General features: G+C 46.3%; 4 protein-coding genes across 4 annotated transcripts; 1 reads left to right on the top strand and 3 right to left on the bottom strand.

The window, feature by feature from the left end:
* Positions 1 to 89: 89 nt before the first annotated feature.
* On the bottom strand, positions 90 to 1,556 carry AGABI2DRAFT_193774 (hypothetical protein). Its single transcript, XM_006462603.1, has 6 exons — positions 1,446 to 1,556; positions 1,094 to 1,316; positions 970 to 1,040; positions 589 to 919; positions 351 to 540; positions 90 to 302 (listed from the first exon to the last, which is right to left on the bottom strand). The coding sequence occupies exons 1-6, from the start codon at positions 1,486 to 1,488 to the stop codon at positions 192 to 194; spliced, it is 969 nt and encodes a 322-aa protein (XP_006462666.1). The 5' UTR covers positions 1,489 to 1,556; the 3' UTR covers positions 90 to 191.
* Positions 1,557 to 1,691: 135 nt separating this feature from the next.
* Positions 1,692 to 2,752, bottom strand: AGABI2DRAFT_224180 (hypothetical protein; the record flags this gene model as incomplete). The annotated part of the gene is made up of 7 exons (XM_006462602.1): positions 1,692 to 1,777; positions 1,831 to 1,903; positions 1,967 to 2,062; positions 2,125 to 2,204; positions 2,265 to 2,477; positions 2,544 to 2,634; positions 2,690 to 2,752. 7 exons carry the CDS (start codon positions 2,750 to 2,752, stop codon positions 1,731 to 1,733), a joined length of 663 nt encoding a protein of 220 aa, XP_006462665.1. The 3' UTR covers positions 1,692 to 1,730.
* A 419-nt stretch (positions 2,753 to 3,171) lies between these two features.
* AGABI2DRAFT_72010 (hypothetical protein) lies at positions 3,172 to 9,167 on the top strand (the record flags this gene model as incomplete). Its single annotated transcript, XM_006462601.1, has 9 exons — positions 3,172 to 3,488; positions 3,543 to 4,159; positions 4,214 to 4,548; positions 4,599 to 7,081; positions 7,134 to 7,343; positions 7,391 to 8,168; positions 8,215 to 8,291; positions 8,341 to 8,810; positions 8,860 to 9,167. The coding sequence occupies 9 exons, from the start codon at positions 3,172 to 3,174 to the stop codon at positions 9,165 to 9,167; spliced, it is 5,595 nt and encodes a 1,864-aa protein (XP_006462664.1).
* AGABI2DRAFT_207176 (hypothetical protein) lies at positions 9,088 to 13,509 on the bottom strand. Its single transcript, XM_006462600.1, has 11 exons — positions 13,099 to 13,509; positions 12,320 to 13,049; positions 11,938 to 12,272; positions 11,494 to 11,887; positions 11,292 to 11,444; positions 11,067 to 11,239; positions 10,375 to 11,016; positions 10,205 to 10,324; positions 10,041 to 10,154; positions 9,744 to 9,990; positions 9,088 to 9,693 (listed from the first exon to the last, which is right to left on the bottom strand). The coding sequence occupies exons 1-11, from the start codon at positions 13,423 to 13,425 to the stop codon at positions 9,527 to 9,529; spliced, it is 3,402 nt and encodes a 1,133-aa protein (XP_006462663.1). The 5' UTR covers positions 13,426 to 13,509; the 3' UTR covers positions 9,088 to 9,526.
* Positions 13,510 to 13,779: the final 270 nt, after the last annotated feature.

Here is a 13,779-nt window from a genome sequence, read left to right as displayed (position 1 = left end):
CCACCTTCAGACCCAGACTTTCTTCGGCCAACGTTAGACACATTCATAGCAGTACTCTGTTGGTTCAAACACTCTTACTTCGCTTCCTATCAAGTAATGTACACTTTAGTTTGTTAAATACATATGTTCAGACACAAAAAGATTCTAATAAGTTACAAACCATAATAGATCAACCACCATTCATGCCAATCTCATGCCCCGGGCCATTCAACTACCCACTGCGCTGCGACTGTGTGTTCCTGGTTATCATCATCTTCGAACTTCAGTTTGTATGTGGGCATGTACTTGGAGGACGGTAAACTCTGGTTGTATCATTAGCAATTTTTCGTGATAGGAACAGCTCTCCTTACTCGACCGCCCTGCATCTCCTTCGGCGTTGCAATAACCTCAGCCCGATAGAAGCAACTGGTGTCGGGATATAAGGCCATTACTGTACAACCCGCAGGAAATTCTTGGTACGAGTTGACGTGCTCCGGGCTTCCGGGTCCAGCATTTGGATCAGGCAATGGTATGATAGACTTTATATGTGTGGTATATGTTCTGGAGAAATGTCAATTATAAAAGCGACTTGTACGAGGAAGAACATACACGCCTGGTTGGCCATCCTCTTGTGGCTCAGCGTCTTGTACTTCATATTTAGTGCTAGATATGTACTTGGTGACGAGTGCCAGAATCCAAGTATTTTCATCAGTATCATTACCAGCCCCCTTGCTAGGAGGCGGGTGAAAGGCTACTTTGCGGCCTGCTTGCAGAGGTGATCTGTCGGGCCTTCCATCCTTCTTGAATTTCAAGTCGCGTTGGCTGACACCACTCGGTCCTACGGACCCTCTTGCAGGGATTGTTATAGAGTTCTTCATTAGGTTAAGCCCCGAGGAATTTAGGTTTCCGGAAGGAGATCGTGGCCGTTTATTTCTCTTCTCTAAATGGTTGTCAAACCGGAGAAACATCAGCCTTGACGACCCGTCTTACCTTGCATTTCGGCAGGTGCTTTTCTGAGTGCTATTAATATTTCAACACGCTCAATGGCATCATCGAGGGCTCTGTAGTCGTCTGAACAACTTGTCGGAGTTGCGAGTGGAGGAAAGTCACCCACTTTTCTTCCCCAGCTGCCACATCTGCGATCTCATGAAGGCCATGAGAAAGTTTCTTGTAGGTTTGCCTAACAGCATCAAAACCTTCTGCAGGCAGTGTGTCATCAGTGGGCCAAGCAGATATCATTCTATTGACTTTTCCAATAGTCTCCGTCGTTGTGCTGATTGGATACTGATTGGTTACAGCCCTAATGGCTTCCGCGGCTTGCGTCCAGTAGTCTACTTCTGTATGTTTGAATTTCGTGAGCCAAACGAATCAAAGTCGAATAAGGCAAGCAGTGGAAACGTGACAGCGTCATTTCAATCACCGACAAAAGAACGAGGAGAATCAAGAGGCTTTGGATTAAAACGTACCCTCTGAAGTAGCCGGCCTAGTTATACCTCGACGCTTGTCCATGTATACTTGATTTCACGAAGCAACGTGCCAGTACCAACACCGTTGTCCAAGCATAAATAGCGTGAAACTGGACGCTAAGATGGTTGATGTAAGTATGCCCATATTACCATATTCAACCTTGTACTTTCAGACTCCGCACGCGTTTGGAGGCATTTGGCTCCGTGTGCCAGTGGCGCCGATACCCACAGAATTTTGAAAGTAGCAAGTAGTACAAGAAATACGTGATACGGTCGTAGAAAATTCTACGGTGCCGACTTAGTGAGCTTTCGCAAGGATACATCATACACGACTGATGTATTGAGTTAATGTCTCTTCTGGATTCAAGTCCGCAAAATGATTCACCTTCCTCTATTTTTTTAATGTCGTACTTCAGGCTATCAAAACGCCTCCGTAAAACATCGTTTTTGAGGTTTAACTGTGCAGATTTTTGTCAGCCAAAGAATGGCCGAAAACCAAACTCATTGAGATTACGATTCACCATCGCAAATCCTGCAAACAGGTCTTTGGCGAAAATCGAAATTTTGATTGGCTCTTCAAAATTACCAAGAGTAACACTATTGACTGCCAGACGTGACTAATGAAAAAAATGGAAAAAATGAGTCCAGTTGTTCCGACATATACTGCTAACGACCGTACGAGGTCGTTGACCAGGCTAATCAAGCCAAGCAAATAATCCTCCACAGGCAATGTTATGCGATCAGCCCATTCTGCTTTGACTGAGTGATTCAGAAGCGATTTAATTTGAATCAAGTTCATAATGATAACGAGTTCCTTACAGCCGAGTGTATCAGAGACTTGTTGCAATGAAACCAGATCTCGAGATTTCAGATATTCAACCAGGGCGACCGCAAAGACGGCTGTCCGCAAAGAATGAACCCATAGGTCTTTCCAGCGCCAGAACTGGTTTTCGGGAATAATAGAAGCCAGTTGGGATATAGTCGCTCGACAGGATTGGAACACTGGCTGAACAGAATCGAGGAGAGGTGGAACTAAGGGGGTTCTTGAGCGGTATGATTTATGTCCCCTGACATTCAGTGGAAAAAGTCAAAACTAACGCTCAATTAAAGGCGTAGAATGGACTTTGTTGAGAATGCCAGACATAGTACGTGTCGTCTTATCGAATTCATTGACCTGCTCCTTTATTTTCTGTGAAGCAAAGTCAATGCTAATGTCGTGCGCTCGAGAATAATAAGGAACGTACTTCTCGTATCTCTAGTTCTCTATCCAACAAGTCATTGAGCTTTTCAAGACTGTTAATGTCCATGTTTGCTAGCGAAAGGTTCCAGATTGCAGGACCGCAGGCTCCTTCCCATTTATAAACCTCACTGAGATCACAATGTCAACCGGCAATCACCGGCCAGCACAGCCACAGCTTACATATTGCGTAATATATGACGGCGCACGACCCAGGCTCAACCCAGGCCTTACCCAGCGCTCGCCAAGTCATGCACCTTTGGCAAACAGGGCCACACTAAGGCCAGACGGACGAATCGGTCACGTGGAAGTTTAATTAGGGCTGTGACTTCACGCGTTCCTGTCGTTTCTAGTACTCGCTCTTTCAATTAAGCTTCAATTTACTGGACGGAAGCAGGACCGTCGCCTTTCTCATCCCTTGTTCAATCCAGCGCCTTGTTCTTCTCGCCTTTTCTTCTTTAACTCGGTTCGAGGCGTTGTTTTTTCCACATGGAAAATAAAGACATTCCGAAACTCCTCGAACACCTGCGCGACGATCCCGTTGACAATACTGGCGTGACAGACCAAATTCTAGGGCGAATCTACAACTATTTGCTGGCCGTATCCAAAGACGCAGATGGCAAGTTGCATTGGTTTTGTCAACGTGCAAGCTCAACGACAATTGGAGCCGCATCATTTCTTCTGAGGTTGTTCGCCTACGACGGGTCAGAGGCTGAGACATGGCGAGGTCATTTAAATACTTGCTTTGTTGGGTGTTGTGATTGTATTGTTGCTTTTGAAGAGGTCAAAAGGACTTCGAGAATGACGTAAGTTCCAGGAATTTCTACATCTTTTGGTAAGCTCACACAACGCGTAATCAGATATTTTGCCAAATTTTCTTCTGCAATAATGGACAACTTTTGGACAACTTTTGACTCTTGGGATGTTGAACAGATGTTAAAGTCACTCGAACGGTTTGGCATTACTTCTGCAAATTCATATCCAATGACTCAGACTCTCTCGGATATTCCTGCCCCCATTGTACTTCGTATAATGTCCAATTGGGCCATCTTTTCAGATCCCCGCATCCAAAACATCATTAGCTCTATACCTCCCCGCGCCATCTTCCAAGATTGGCCCACTGCAATAGTCCCCCCTGGGGTGTTTATTTTACTTGTTGAGGGAACCTCGGCTGTGCGACAGTGGGCAATTTCCCAATTATCGCATTGTCCATCGGGCCCAATCGCTGCCGATAATTTCACAGAGAGCCATATGAAGGCCCTCGAGGCTCTTGTTTATTGTGTCACATCCCGGGATTCCCCAGGATCTTCGTCTGGACCCTTCTCATCCCTTCATTTCGCCCAGAATACTCCTGAGATCTGGGCAGGTTTGAACTCGGCCTTGCGTTTTGTCCCTGTTGAATATTTAAAACGAAACAACCGCTGCAAGGTTGACATCCGCAAGCTGGTGACGCTTCATCTGAGTGATACTGATATCCGTGCGTTTTCCACTTTTTATCGATGTATATTTGCTTAAAATCGAACGTCTTTAGACTTTGTTGAGATACTGTACTGCTTCAACTTTCTACTTAAACGCCTCGAGGCATCTTTCTGGGAAAATGAACCGTCCGAGTACCCTATTACCGTTTTCGATGTCATCAAGAACAACTCTGCTTTTGGCAACCTTTTGCAAAAACCAGATAGTAGTGGTTCAGCAAATGGGAAATCTCGTTATTTGTCTTGGATATTCGAATATTTCCACTCTGTCCAAAAGATTGAAGCTATCTACGACACTGTTGTAGCAAAAATATCCGATTTTCTTCTCGAGGAGCTGCAGCATGAAAGGTTCGGAGATGCACGGTCGCATATACTTGAATCGGCGGCGCGTGTGAGTGTACATACTACCTCGACGCGCCCATCAATTAATTTAATCTTTAGTTTCTCTCTTCCATTCTCGCAAAGGCGAGTGGGCAATCTGATACGAAGGCTAAGGAAGCTCTACTGTCTGTGATGGACATCCATGCCAACACTTTGACTCGTATAGCGTTTCATCGTGATTACGATAAACCCCAATGGTCGCGAGCCCGTCATGCTCTCAGGGATCTTCTAGATGGAATCCTGCTTTCAGACGTTCAGCAGACGTCGTTTACCATCACAGAGGCATGCCGGCTCCTCGGTCTTATCGTGCTGAAGAAGCCACCCAATCAAATCTCGGCATTATCTATTCGCACTGGGTTGTGGCCCAAAGTTTACCAGTCAATTCATCGTCAAGATCCAGATGGCCTTGCAAGGGTTCTTATACTCGTGTCTGAACTTTCTCATATCAATGTTTTGAATGAGAGTACCTTTGGGTCGCTTTCATCAGCCACCAACATTGGAAAAGCATATGCAAATGGTGGTGCTGTGGTGACTGCGATAAACTCCGCATTGTCCGCACATCGCGCCGGTTACCTGGATGCTGTCAGGAACTTCGCAGATCTCAGCACGTCCTCACAGCTCTCCGACGTCCTCCGACGTCCCAAGGTTGGCAAGGCTGTACTCCTTCTCCTACTCTCTCCCGTTGATGACCTTCGCACCACTGCCACGACTCTTGTTGGCCAAGCCTTCGATGTCGACGGTCGTTTGGAATGTATTCGTGCCCTATTGGATAACCTTCCGGATCCGTCTATCGATGGACTCGTGGAGTTCCTCAATAGGTTTTGTGCTTATGCACCAACCGTGCCCGAGGCTTGTTCTCTGTCAAAGTCACTGGTTCAGTGTTTCACTGATGTCATTGAGGCTCTTTGCTCCGGAGCTGGTGGGCTTCTTCGTCGACCTCAATTTTTACGATGTGATGACATTCACGGCCCCGCTTCGCGAATGATTGAACTATGGGTTTTGATGTCAAAAGCTATTGCCGTCATTTTCAAGCGTACGCCCGCGTGGTCGATCTACTTTGATAATGAAGAGATGGTAGAGTGGATGCGAGATGCCCTCATCTTTGGACGCGATATGTTAGCTCAGTGGCAAGTTATTGAAAGTGCGGCAAACGCATTTAATCGGCGGCAGCAAGGTCGAAGCACAGGAACAGCGAGTGTTGCAGTGGACAGGTTATCCGAGACAGGGCAGAAGATGATCAGTAGCTTCCAGGATGTTCTTACCGAGTTGACGAGGTGGTTACGGCTGACCGATGAAGAGCTTCTCCATCAGTCGTTCTCCCTCCTTCAATCCCTGCTCGACCTCTTTCGTAAAACAGGAATTCGGCCTTGTGAAGCTGCACTCTCAAAGTTAACGAAATACGTCGATTCTGCTCGCAAAGACATCAATCACACACGTAGCCGGCTCGATACGTCTCGTATAACGGCTCTCGAGGAAGCTCTCGCCGTTTATACCGATGAAGATGAGATCAAGATCATCTCGGAACAGACGTTCAAAAAGTCTCATAAACTGGTGAAGGAGAAAATTTCTATCCACGAGCCGACGAAACGACCGGACTCTTCTTTATCTTTGCGAAAAGAGATAAAGGCTGAAAAGCAGTCTATTCTCAAGCAAAAACAGACCAAGCCTACAATCGCCAACTCTCTTAGTGAAAAGGACGGGGTGAAAGGGAATCGGAACGTGGCAGCCCTCTCCATGCCTGGGAAGTCCGACCTCACTCTTTCCTCCGCTGTCGAGAAACAAGTCTTCAATCGACGACCAACGGAAAAAGCGCGCTACAAAAACGAAGCCGGAACAGCATTGGCTTCAGAAAGCTCTTCTGAATCTGATGGATCTGAATCGGATGCTCCCGCTGGTGGCCTTGCGAGTCTTGCGAAGAAGTTCGCTAAATCTCCCAAGATCAGGAAAGCGGTTGAGCGTAAGCAAATCAAAATTCTTCCGACAGCGTCTATGGCGGAGGATATCAGAATGGTTCGCTTCAAGCAACGTGAAGAAGCTCAAAGAGCGAAAAAGCGGATGAGGCCTGATATCTCTGGCCTTCACCGCACTTTGCTTTCATGGAACTATGACCACGATGGGCCGATGCCCCCCGGGTTCGAGACGAAACTCGACCCCATACCCGATATCTTCATGGACCTCAACCACTATCGCCGCGTTTTTGAACCTCTTCTCATGTTAGAGTGCTGGGCACAGATCGTACAGGCAAAAGATGAGCCACAAGAAACGTTGGAATGCAAGATTACATCTAAGCAATACGCAGATGAATGGCTCGAGCTTGATATCGTTTATGAAAGTAATGTCCGAAAGGATTATTACCTTTCCCAGGAGACAGATGTAGTTCTACTTCGGAACCCACACACTAACGATGGTGTCATGGCAAAAACAAAAAGCTTCACGTCTAACTATCAGGGAGTTCAAGCTTCTTTACGCTGCTACTTGAAAGATGGTGCAAGGGATCCTGGTCTTCAAATATCCACGTCGTGGAGGATAAGTAAAGTGTTCAGGTATGTTACTTCCGTGACAGAATCAGCTTAATAGACACTTAACTGGAATCAGCTTGAGCACTCTCCACCGGGAGTATGCTGCACTCCAATCATTACCCTACTACGACTTCGTCAACACTATACTCCGACCCCGTCTACAAAACGTTGAACTTTCCAATAAACAAGAAATTCGAAAGACTATGTCTGATTTCAATATCAATGAACCTCAGGCAATAGCAATTTTGAAAAGTATGGCAACTAATGGATTTTCTCTGATACAAGGGTGAGCATGTTGATCGTTCAAATTAATCAAGCGCTGATGCGGTGAAGGCCACCAGGAACCGGAAAGACATCGACAATCTGTGGTCTAGTCTCGTTGGCCCTTTCTAAGAGAAACAGACCAGCTGTTCATATACAGATTGGCAAGGGGCCCCCTCCTGAGCGGCCGCCGCTGCCCAAGGTGCTGCTGTGTGCACCGAGTAATGCCGCAATTGATGAAATAGCACGTCGTATCAAGGATGGTTACAGAGGGCCCGAAAAGCGTGGAGAGGCTATCAAAGTGGTCCGTATCGGTACTGAACAGTCGATGAACTCCTCGGTCAAGGACGTTTCACTTGACCATTTAGTTGACCTGGAGATTGATCCTCCGAATAGCAGTGACAGTAGTGCAGAAATCATAACAATACGAAAAGAACTCGAAGGAATCAGGGTTAAGAAGGATCAGCTGCACAGGAAACTCGAAGAAGATCCGAACACAGCCCAGCTCGCCACCATCCAATCAGAAATTGCTCAGTTGAATGCGCGCAGATCAAGCCTCGCTGGCCGCATGGATCGCCTCAAAGATGAACAAAAATCAGCTTCACGAACCCTAGACGCTCTACGGCGATCAACACGACAAAAAATTCTTCTCGAAGCTGATGTGATTTGCTCGACGTTATCGGGTGCTGGCCATGAAATTATCGAGCGGCTCGATTTTGACATGATCATTGTCGATGAATCCGCTCAGGCCATTGAACTTAGCACCCTTATTCCCCTCAAATATAGTTGCCAGCGTTGTATCTTAGTCGGAGATCCCCAGCAACTACCACCCACAGTCCTTTCGCAAGAGGTACGCATTGATCATTGTATAATACAGACATCTGACCTTTTTTAAGGCGTCAAAATACCGATACAACCAATCACTATTTGTCCGAATGCAGAGATCCCAACCTGACGCCGTCCACCTCTTAAGGTAAACTACCCCTGTTTCTCGCTCCTTAGCTCTCTAAACCCTGGTCTAGTATCCAGTATCGCATGCACCCCGAAATCAGCCAACTACCAAGCTCAGTCTTTTACCAAGGCAGACTCAATGATGGTCCAAGCATGGCCGAAAAAACAGCCCAGCCGTGGCATAAGAATGCCCATTTCGGAATTTACAAATTCTTCAATGTATCCAAAGGTCTTGAGGAAATGAGCAGGCACTCAATCAAGAATTTAGCGGAATGCCATGTTGCTGTAGCGCTCTTTAATCGACTTCGGCGTGAGTATGGTCAAGACATGAGTGACATTGATTACCGCGTCGGAATCGTGTCCATGTATAGAGCTCAAATTGCCGAGCTCAAGCGCCAATTTGAACAGCGATTCGGGAAGGAGATACTTAGTCGCGTTGATTTCAACACTGTTGATGGGTTTCAAGGACAGGAAAAGGATATTATCATTCTGTCTTGTGTTCGAGCAGGCCCGGGCCTGCAGACGGTCGGCTTCTTATCGGGTAAGAAGTCAATTTCTCCCTTCATTCTTCTTATTTAAGCTCTCGTTAGACGTTCGACGCATGAATGTTGCTTTAACGCGGGCGAAATCCTCCCTGTATATTCTCGGAAACGCGGCCACTCTGGAAAGGAGTGATCCCAATTGGCGCAGAATTGTCGGTGACGCAAGAGGTCGCTCGCGCTTGGTTGAAGTATGTCTAAGTCCTGCTCACGATTCGAAAACTGAGTTCGGTGACCTAGGCAGATCATACCTACTTCATCAAACCAATCTCTACATCGAACAACAGGCATGGCCCCAAATCACCGAAGTCAATCACCGAAGAAATACCTCAGTCTTTACCAGATTTATTCAAGCCTAAAGAACTCAAAGACGTGCAGCCTAGCAAACCATCTTCGACCACCAAACTACCTACAAATAGTGCTTCCGTTAACAGCGATGTGAATAACGAACCTCAGAAATCGCAGGTCATAGGAGTCAAGAGACCAGCCGAAGACTCGTTATCGACCAAGCAAGAGAACGTCAAGCGTCCGGCACCACCACCTATAAAGCGCCCGAAAAAGGCACCTAATATCTTTATACCCAAGAATAAGAAAACGTGATACAGCATCCTCAAAAGATATGCGTTAAAGTGGATCAGGATGATGCATAATAACCTTATGATACCTTGTAACTTATAAATGAGATTTAACCGATATGTATCATAATAGATTATCAGCTTTATAGATGCCCTTCTGCTTTCACTGCAGGCAATTCCCAGCCATCCGGACCATACCGAGGTATCACCATAAGCACGTCATTAGCTCCTCTGAATGGCTTGGAGTATGTGCAAAGAGGTGTGGCCCTCGAAAGAGAGGACAACCAAGCAGGATTAACGGCCGTTAAGCCTGCGAAAGAAAGTGATACGAGTTCCATACAAACAAGATTAGACGCGTACCTTTGACAAATACTCGCGTCGTTCTGACGACCTCCTGGAAGACGATATAATTTGGTGGTGGCAGATTCCACAAGACCGACGATGGATGAAGGAAAACGTCCTCAGAGATTCCAACAGCTCGATAGGGTACACCATGACTATTACTGTACTGTGAACCGCTTGAAGGGTCATGGTGGCTGACAAGATCTTTGCGAACAGCGACTTGATCTATGAAGGCCGCGCATATGAGCTGTTTCAGGACTTTGATCTGTGAAAGGATGACCACCATTCTACGAGGACTACGTGAAACCTGCTAACCTGAATTTTATTAGGCGGTGGTAGCTTGGACGTGAATTGAACGTTTGTAGTTGGGAAATACATTTGCACTATGTTAGTAAGCTGCACCCGAAGTTTGTGTATCTCCTCCATGGCCTGTCGAGAATGATAAGATGAAGGAGCTTTGGTTTATATAAGCAGCATACCTTCAGCCTGACGAAGTGATCAGAACAAAATGTACCAGCCCCTCCGTGATACTCATAAGCACCAACAACTGACAGTATCTTCAAGCTATCACTCGTAAATTCTCCGAGCGATGCATGCTCCTGCGATAGACTGATAAGTTGAAAACCAAATATGATGAGAATCAACATACTCGCTGAACTTCGAAATATGCCTTCCGCCGTAACCGTTTCCTTTCTGTTACCATCCCTTGCCCGCCAGAGAGCTGCGCAACATCCTCGGTCTCGGAAGAAATTTGACCGTCATCCTCAACTTGAACAACTTCTTCGTGTAGGAATGGATCCCCAACAGACATAGCAGAAACAATTGCGATAACGTAGGGGAGACACTGATGTTGCTGGCCGGCCGCTAACATTCGCGAGTATCGGGGAGATAAGGGAAACAATGCCATGGTTCTTCCGAGATCAGTGATCTGGCCACTTACTGGCTCTAACTGCGAGATCAAGGTACTTGACTTCTTCAGAGCTCCGAGGTGTGTAAGCACTTTTTCTGCTTTTTGGAGGGCAAAACGATCTGGAGGAGTGGGGAAGGGGAAATTGACAACGGCATCTATATGCATATTCTTCATCTGCAAAACAATGGCGTCAACTGGGACTCGAAGAATTTCGGGAGGATTGAATTGTTGAAAGTAATGTTCAAAGAGGGCAGAAGAGTAGAGTCGGTAACAGTGACCTGGGCCAGTCCGACCTGCTCTACCTGCTCTTTGAGCAGCCGATGCCTTTGATATCCAGGTTATTTGGAATGCGTGAATCCCATTCGCAACATCATATCTGCGCTAAAGACCAGTTTCAGTGTGAATTTACCTCATAATTTCATCCTGCGTACTTCTTTCATCCTCCCACAATCAACAACATACTTGATCCCGGGAATTGTGACAGAAGTTTCAGCAACATTGGTAGCCACAACAACCAAGCGAGAATCGGGTGGCGGAGGATTGAAAACGTCCATCTGTTTCTCGCTTGACAAGAGAGAGTAAAGGGGCACAATGTGCATAGGAACTAAGGAGACGCGTCCACGAATGTCGCTTTACCCTGTCCGATAGCCACGTACCTTCTGTGTCAATACCCAGCTCATTGTCCAGGTCTTCATCGCCTTCACTTTCTAGGTCATCTCTGTATTCCTCGGCCGCGTCTCCATCGAAGTTTTCGTCCACAGGTGCAAAGTCCTCAACGTCGTTATCAATGTCTTCTGCCTCAACGTCGGCTATATACCAAAGTCAGCAAAAGTAGAGAGGAGGGAATGCAACGAGCACCTTGAGTGGGATTCAATATTAACTTATGTGTTCTTTCATCTGATTGGCGAAACTTTTGTTCTCCACTTGATGTTCGGTTGAGACGGTCCTTTTGCTTGCGTTTGAGAGCCTTTCGTCCATACCGCTCCTCAAGTCGCCTGCAAACTCCGGTAATTTCATTTTGGCCCGTTAAGAATATCAGAATCCCCCCTGGCGGTAGACGGGTATGAATCTTGGAGGCCTTTTTTATAGCCTCGGTAACATAGTCTGCAGGCGTTCGACGGCTGAAATGGACAGTTACGGGATGCTGACGGACAGCAATATTAACAGTAGGGGGAGACACTGAGAATAAACTCTTGTTTTCGGAAAAATCACTGATACGAAGTGTTGCAGACATGATGACCAAACGTAAAGGCTAAGTAAAGCCATCAATGATCATGTATTATAGAGAACTGACCAACAGACCTTCGTGCCTTCTTTGCCTTCTTTCCACATCTCTTCTCGCAGCTTGATGACACGACTCAACACTCCAATGAGAATGTCAGTGTTGATACTTCTCTCATGGGCCTCGTCAATGATTATGACTGAGTATTTGCTCAGTAAAAAATCAGTGGCCAGCTCTCGTAAGAGCACACCATCAGTCATGAATTTGATGGAGGTGGATGAAGACACTGTGGCATCGTAGCGAATTTGATGCGAGACTTGTGATGAAGTTAGCGATAGTTCGTATCCAACTCGTTTAGCCATGGAAATAGCAGCAACCCGACGTGGTTGAGTGATGCCAATCATTCCGGGATTATCTATTCCACTGTTAGCGGTAGCAAAGGATAAACCCGACATCACTGACCACCATCGCTATTGCCAAAGCCAGCTTCATGCAGGAATTGGGGTACTTGTGTTGTCTTCCCGCTACCAGTTTCACCGCAGATGATAACGACTGGATTTAGCATGATAGCTTCCATGATAGGCTGCTCCTCTGTCACCACAGGGAGCATAAGGCGAGCCTCCTGGACGTCAAAAGGGCGTTTGACGGTCGTACTCTTGACATAGGCTTTCGTATCAGTTTGTAAGCTCGCATTTTGAAGTACACGTCGGGCAAATGTGCTTTCGGGCAGCGCATATTCTTCACCAAGAGGACCTCGCATTTTGTCGACATCAATCACCTTCCTTCGTTTTGCCGGACGCTCTATTGTGGACTCTGATGTAGGAATTTCTTTGCGCGAAATTGGAGGACTCAAAACATATCCCTTCGCTATTGAAAGTTGTTTTGTCGCCCACTCCTTGAAATTGCTTTTTTTCTGGTGTTGCTCCTTGGGTTTTATTCGGTTACTTTCCCCTAAACCAGGACCGCCATCATCGCTGTCCTCTGCTTCATCGCTACTCGTATCCTCCTCATCTGCATTCTCGTCTGCCTCGTGCTCATCTAGGCTGTCTTGGTTTTCTCCTAGTGAGCTGTTTTTGTCTTCCTCATGTTCTGACAGCGAGTCATACGCAGAATCAGAACTATTAAATGACGCGTCAGAGCCATTATTTTGAGTATTTGATCGAAGTGAGTTCTTCCATTTCCCAATTCCAGTCTATTTTTTCTTGTCAGAATTGGCTAAGCCTCGTTTCGTGAAACGTTACCCTTTCCGACCGAATCTTCACGGTTGGCACTATTACAGTGCCATCCTCATTTCTCCGTAGAGCACTTCCGACAGTCACGGGTGTCGTTATGAGCGGACGGCCATCTATATTCTGTGGTTTGTCTATTTTTTCGGCTCTGGCGGAGGGTATTGGTGGCATAGATCGACATTCATCGAAGCCCGTATCTGACCCGCTCAATCCCTTGTCCTCACTCTCCGAATCTGAGTCGCCATTTACCACATCGATAATTCCAGAAATGCCACGCTTTCTCTTTCCACTTCGACCTCGCAAAATTTGTTTGACCTGTAGGTCTTCATCCATTTCCATACGCTCTTGATGTGTCACAGGCTTCCCTGTTCCCAAGGTAGAAGAAGACTGTAGTAGCAATGAATCGACGCCATGCTGAGACTTACTAGCATCTATTAGACTTATTTTCCACTATAGCTGAGAGAGCAAAACGTACGCTAGTTTCTCGAAAATAAGAACACGCTCCTCCTTTTTCAATTTTTTATCCTATAGAAAAACAATCAGTTCACATTCGGTGTAACCTTTCAAGTATATAAGCCTTACGATGTATTTTTCGAGTCGTTTCTTCTTCTTGCTGCTCCAATTGTCTGTCTGTGAACGAAGCTTTATATCGTCTCAGTATAGTGAGCCCATTGCAGCTCTGACACGACATGC

The sequence above is a fragment of the Agaricus bisporus genome (genome assembly GCF_000300575.1).
Source record: "Agaricus bisporus var. bisporus H97 unplaced genomic scaffold AGABI2scaffold_7, whole genome shotgun sequence".
Lineage (NCBI taxonomy): Eukaryota > Fungi > Basidiomycota > Agaricomycetes > Agaricales > Agaricaceae > Agaricus > Agaricus bisporus.
This window is presented reverse-complemented; position numbering and strand designations above follow the sequence as displayed.